Source organism: Pygoscelis adeliae, unplaced genomic scaffold, assembly GCF_000699105.1.
Source record: "Pygoscelis adeliae isolate BGI_AS28 unplaced genomic scaffold, ASM69910v1 Scaffold38, whole genome shotgun sequence".
NCBI lineage: Eukaryota > Metazoa > Chordata > Aves > Sphenisciformes > Spheniscidae > Pygoscelis > Pygoscelis adeliae.
The window spans coordinates 10,735,655-10,741,763 of record NW_008825614.1 but is presented as its reverse complement, the minus strand read 5'-3'; the positions used below and the strand labels follow the sequence as shown (position 1 = coordinate 10,741,763).

The 6,109-nt window shown below is 48.6% G+C and overlaps 1 protein-coding gene across 1 annotated transcript in view; it reads right to left on the bottom strand.

Moving 5' to 3' along the window:
* Positions 1-238: 238 nt before the first annotated feature.
* SLC6A12 (solute carrier family 6 (neurotransmitter transporter), member 12) overlaps positions 239-6,109 on the bottom strand; it is a 50,063-nt gene continuing 44,192 nt past the window's right edge. The window contains exons 14-16 of the mRNA XM_009332897.1: positions 4,940-5,040; positions 3,701-3,871; positions 239-382 (exon numbers count right to left, since the gene is read on the bottom strand). Of these exons, the coding sequence (XP_009331172.1) occupies positions 239-382; positions 3,701-3,871; positions 4,940-5,040 (416 nt within the window). The remainder of the gene's footprint in view (positions 383-3,700; positions 3,872-4,939; positions 5,041-6,109) is intronic.

Here is a 6,109-nt window from a genome sequence, read left to right as displayed (position 1 = left end):
CTTCTGACAAAAGCGTGTTGCTCTCTCCCCAGCTGCTGACGGGGAGAGTTGTCCCCAGGGAGTCAAAAGAAACGCTGTCTCTGGTGGGTGCAACCAGCTGACTGGAAGGAGAGGGTGTCCTAGATGCTTCTGTCTCAGATGTGAAGGAGAGAAGGGAAGAGCCCAGGAGAGAAAAGAAACCACTTCGGGAAGGAGAGAGCGAATCAGTCCGGGGTATGGAGGAGACATCCCTGGTGCCTTAGAAGTGCGTTTCTCTCTCTGTGATGCTGAGCACCTCCTGGGCCGGAGGGGACCATCCCTTGTGCTTCAGTTCGGACAGACCTGCCATGTGCTTCTTTGGCTGTGGCAGATCCTCCGCTGGGGAAATCAGCTGTGTCAGCCTCTGCGGAGAGGAAGTCTCTGTTAATTAAGCTGGTAAACCGACTGACACCCAATAGCGATCCACAACCATTGCTGGGGGCAAAGGCATCTGGAGAGCTAATGCTCCCAGCTCCCCTCTTCTCTCTTGCCGAACGGCTGTGAAAGGGAGAGGAAGGAGAGCAGGCTCACTTTAACTGCTCTTGATGACAATTATTCCACCTCTGGGCTCAAACCCGGGCTGTGGACTGACAACCTGACGTACAGGGCCTCTCACAGACATGTTTCTGGGAGAAAGGATGTTAGCAATTAGCCCCACATACATTTTCTGTGGCCATGGAAAAACCACCATAAAGCCCTTTTTTTTTCCCTATGCCAGGTAGCCATGCTTCCTATTGACTTTGGTGCGAGGTGTGGAGCCTTCCAAATGGTCTGACCATCAGAAAGTGCTGGGCATCTTCTGCTATGGTCCAAAACAGGGTGGCAGGTGATACCTACCTCAGTGGCACTTCCCTGGTAAAGCAGTCCCTCTGCAGACTGGTTCCTGCCCCCAAGCCATCCCAGCTCCCCTCTTCCAGCCAGACAGATTGCGACAGCGCAGGCAGAGGTTGTGACAGGACAGCTGCCTGTCCTTAGTTCCCCCCGTCCTCTGCAACACAGAGGTACTGCAGGCTGCTCCACACACACATATGCTGGTGTTGTGTCAGCTTTGGGGAGTTTATTCTTAAAAAATGCAAAGAACTTAGAGCTTTTTGGGCAAAAGGTGCTGGCCTGCAGAGACAGCTGCTGTGAATTTCTGGTCTTTCTCATCCCATTTTTGAAGCCCCTCTGGTACCACACATCTTCCTGAGCACTTGGGCTCCTCCCAAACCCAGGTAACATGCAGTGCCCTGCAGCCACCTGCCCGGCTCCACGGGCCGGTGTATCACTTCCCTGTTGAATACTGTCTTTCACAGTTACTAACTTTTTCCATCACAAGCTGTTGAGGCCAGTGCATGCTCTTCCCTTGCAGAGCACATCACAAGCAGAGCAGGCAATTCATCCGTGACTCGTTGGATTAATTTCAGTGCTTCCACTCCTTGTGAAGTGCCTGCCAGAATCCCGGATTTTGCTCATTTATTCAAAAGTGTTTGCCCCACGATTTCTGAAATTGGCCTTGGCCTGCAGCTACTCTGTGAGCAATTCATTGTGAATTTTCAGTCTTTGGACCGTGAGCTGTCTTAATCAGACACATTAGGAAACAACATTTGTGTTTCTTGGTCAGTCAAGTGTAACAAGAGGAATCAGTTTGTTGCAGTGACTGATTATAATTACCAATTACAAACTTGCTTTCAGTGAACGGTTTGCAATATTCAGTTGAAAGGCACTGTTCCTGGAAGCATCTGTGTCAGGAAATTAATTCACTACATTTCTGGGGTGTGACTGGAAAAAGGGAACAGGTATATTTTGAGAAAACCTGTTTTCAAAACAGGAGCAACTATTCCTGGAGGTATCATGTGGTTAGCTTTGATTCTCCCCTGAATCAACGCAGGCGTAGCAGCCGATTCCTTCCTACATGCCTAAACCACATCCTTGGAAGTTTCTTCATACTAATATAACTGAGAAGTCCCTAAAAATTACAGCTAATATCATCTAAACCAGAGCAAATAGAAAAATCCTCAGTCTGAAATTGGCCAAATCAATTCCTCGAATGTGCTGTAAAATAAGCATTAACACTACTTACAGCAACATTTCAGTCCAAAGGCTCAAAGCATTTTGCAACAGGTGAGAAATATTGCTTGTTTAGCAGGCAGGACATTTGGGCAATTACTTCAGTGACAGCTCCAAGTCCTCATTTAGGCATATGAAACCTCTGAGCTGTGGGGAGTCAGACAAGTTGCCAACCACCCAGTCAAACTCTGCAAACTGGCTACAGGAAAGGACAGATGCATTACCGCTGAATGGCCTGGAGCACACTAGAGGACTGTAAGAGGCAGGACTCAAGGTCTGAAATTGGACCAAATCATATCACAGCACCTTGGCACAAGATTCACCTGGAGTTCCTCATATTGGGAGGTGTACAGCTCCCAGCTGCCTCCCAACCTTGTCATCTCTTCATGGCCACCAACGGCAACCAGGAGGCCCAAGTGCCAAAGGCAGCTAAACGGGAACTATTTCATAGCATCGTGCTTCTCCTCCACCTCTCTGCCTGCACAGCTTATGCCCCTCTCACCGTGTCACTGAAGACTTTCACCACTACCGTTCCTGTCTGGGCATCGCACTGTATCTTCTCTTGAGCCTGAGATGGGCATTAGCCAGCTCTGCCACAACTCCTGTCACTCCCTATTAAGTCATATCTCCCAGCCAGAAAATAAGAGCCTCCGTGCGCACAGATTCACCTTCCCTGAGGCAATGGAGCCAACAAGGACATCCTGCACCCAGCCCATCCCTGGCTGTGTTGGCAGTGCAGGTTCCTCCTCCCCATGACCCCACAATGTGACTGTCACACCTACACCTACACCACAGCCACCAGGATGCTCCCATCCCCTGTTCACCTGCTCCCTACCCCAACCAGCTGCAGATGAGGCTACAGTCAGTGAGGATGGGGAAGGACCAGAAGAAAAATTGTGCAGAAATTTATATGCACTGTACATCACTGAGGACTTTCTTCATGGGTCAGGTGGGCGTCATCTCTATGACACCATCTTCCTAGACACGTTTCTTCGTAGGACAAGGTGTCTACAGTGAAAGAGGACAGGCTTGGGCATGGCACAGGATAGACCTTTACAGCTCTCTGAGCATGTCCTCTCTAATAGCCACATGTCATTTCTTCAGAGAAAATAACACGGTCCTGACCCAGGACTAAAACGGGAGCAGGGGCAAGGGACAAGAAGTAAAGGCAAAACAGATCCTGGTTTTGCACCTGGTTTGCACTGGCGTTAGTCAGTAATGAAAGAGGAGGCAAAGGTGTTGGCATGCCGTCTTTACTTACATGGCCAGCAGGGCCACCTGAACCGTAAACCAAACCAACCGGCCTGTGCCCTCGGGTAGCCCACACTGAGGGGTTCCTCTGCCATCCAGTGGAGCCAGCGTTAGAGACGGTCTGCATATGTCTACATATTGCACTGAGCATGGTGGTGCAATGTCTCATGGTAGACATTTGATGATCACCCTGGAAGCTGTGCTGAGACTCTCCAAGCCCTCTAAATTGCCAGCAAGAGCTACGGGACATTCTGGGGAAGAGCCACTCTCACCCACCTTGCCTTCTCAGAGGAGAAATGTGTTATGTACATCTTCCCTGGGGCCCTTCCCATGAGCCGTCTGGGGGAAGCAGTAACTCGCCCAGTGACCACAATCCCAGTACCTGCTTCAGGGGTCCTTTGGTTTTCAGGAGGATGAAGATGGCGTAGAGAGGAATGCAGACCATGGAGGAGAGTGCCATCAGCCAGCCCACCACGTAGCCCCAGGGTGGGTACACGTAGGAATTGTTGTATTTCAAGGGTGTGTACTTGATCAGGGAAAACAGAAAGACGGCCTGAGGAGAAGAAAGCACAAACATAGGCAGAGGAAAGGGAGCAGCAAAGCTGGGCAGCCTGGCCACCCTGCAAGCACCGTCTGGGTGGCAATGAATGTGATGTCTTGCATGAGGTAGCATGGACCTTGCTAGCTGAGCGAGGCAGAGCTTGGTGCATGCTGACCACAAGGAGTTATCTCAGAGCAAGGGCCAGGCTACTCTGCAGTGTAAAGCCTTCAGGCTTCTTAAGGGTTCAACCTAAGCAAAGTTGGCAGCAGTTCTGAGGGTCCAGCAACATTGAGACAGCCATTTATTCATATCAAAGTCAGGAATTGTTGTCCCTGGCAGAAGCCCTCCAGAAGTACCACCCGGGCACAGATGTACCCCTCTTGGGGCTTTCTAGCCACCGAGCTCTCAGATTATTTGGGCTGGATCAGGCTTGCTTTGAAAATTTCCCTGATATTCAACTCCTGCTGGAGCCCAAGGACAAAGGACTAGAAATCTTTTGCAAGCTGTAGCTATAGATCCCATCTGTGTTCCCACTGAGGTCAAAGAAAACAACTCCTAACATCAGATGCAGGAGCAGAATTTGGCTCAGAAATCATGTAAAAGTCAGTGGAGCAAGACTGGACATAAACTCAAAACAGGGAAGAACTTGCCTGACTTAGGGTGCATTTTCTTTAAATAGTTGTCACAGAAGTTTTAAAAGAGATTTAATAACATCGAAAGCAAATGGCCATGGAAAGATATTTCTGAACCATGGGAGGTCACAGGAACACAGGCTGAAGCAAGTATTTCAGAACAGGGTAATTCTCACAGGTCTTCTATTGAAAAGTAACTTAACCAAACCTCTCCAGACTTTGAGATACAGTTCCCTTTGCCTTCACAGTATACAAGTGGCTTTTCAGGCTCAATTAATTTTCCAGGCAAAAGATAAGGAAATAAATTGCCGCCTCAGCTATGGACAAGCTTCTACTTCCCCATAACAGTTTGAAAAACTTACAGCAGCACCTTGAAGACAAATCAATCTTTTCTACTGAGAACCGAGGGACCCAGAATAATACGCCACGTTGTCATAATTGCACTTACCAAGCACAGACCCGGGGTGAACACCAGCCAGCATATCTTGATCAAGGGCCACGGCCGGAAACCAATCATGTCCTCAATGTTGTCGTAGAAGCGGTTGGCACCTTGGCCACCAGTCAGCACAGAGACAAAGTCAGAGGTCAGATCATTGTTGTTTCCTTCAATCACTATTCACATCAGATCCCAACTTTCTTTATCTTCAGTGTTTATTCCTGGCAAAAACCGTGGCTATCCTAATAATATAGCAGCAGGTAACGGGCTTTCCTGGCATTGAAGAGACCCGTCTGTGGCTAAATACAGACGGAGTTTTTTAACTTCAGCCATAAGTTATCAGAAAGCTTGACATAGAAGAAATGCCCTGTCCCTCAGACAGCAGCAGCTGTAAGTAAGAGGATGCAGCCCATGTGCCACTAAGAGCTGGTAAGGACTGGCATAAGGCAAGGAGGGGTGCCTGGTTTATAGGTCAGCAAGGGAAAGCTCTTGCAGGTTGAGCACATGGGATTGTGTGAGCCCAGAGTGCTAAAAGGAACAAAGAGAGTGAGGGACATGAAACAAAACCCTCTCTTTGTAACCAGGTCGGCACACCAGGGAAGTCATGTCATGAATCCCCACCAAGCTGGGCATTTCCCCTGCAATCAAGAGCCTGATTTCCACAGAGTATTTTATTTTTGGCATTAACCCAGAAGACCTGGCAATCCAAACTCTGCTGCAAATCTTCCATCTGCAAGTGCTCCTTACTGTCCACTGGGAGCTGTCCTATAGGTGCCTGATCTCCTTCTTCCCCTCTCATTAGTTTCACTTACTAGATTATGTTGTTCACAGTATGCAGGACCCACCTGAATCTCATGGTGCACCAGAGTGGGCTATACCTCTGAAGAGCATCTAAAAGTCCTGCCACTGGCCAGACCCTATCTGGGGTCTGGCATTGGCTCTTCCCAACCCAAAGCACAAAGAAGAAATGTATGCAATGGTATACAGAGGAGAAGGCGTAATGCAGATGGACTTCAGCAGACCTTGTAGTGAGCTCTAAGATGTCTTATAGAATCATAGAAACATAGAATCATTTAGGTTGGAAAAGACATTCAAGATCAGCAAGTCCAACGGTTAACCTAGCACTGCCAAGTCCACCACTAAACCATGTCCCTAAGCACCTCATCTACATGTCTTTTAAAT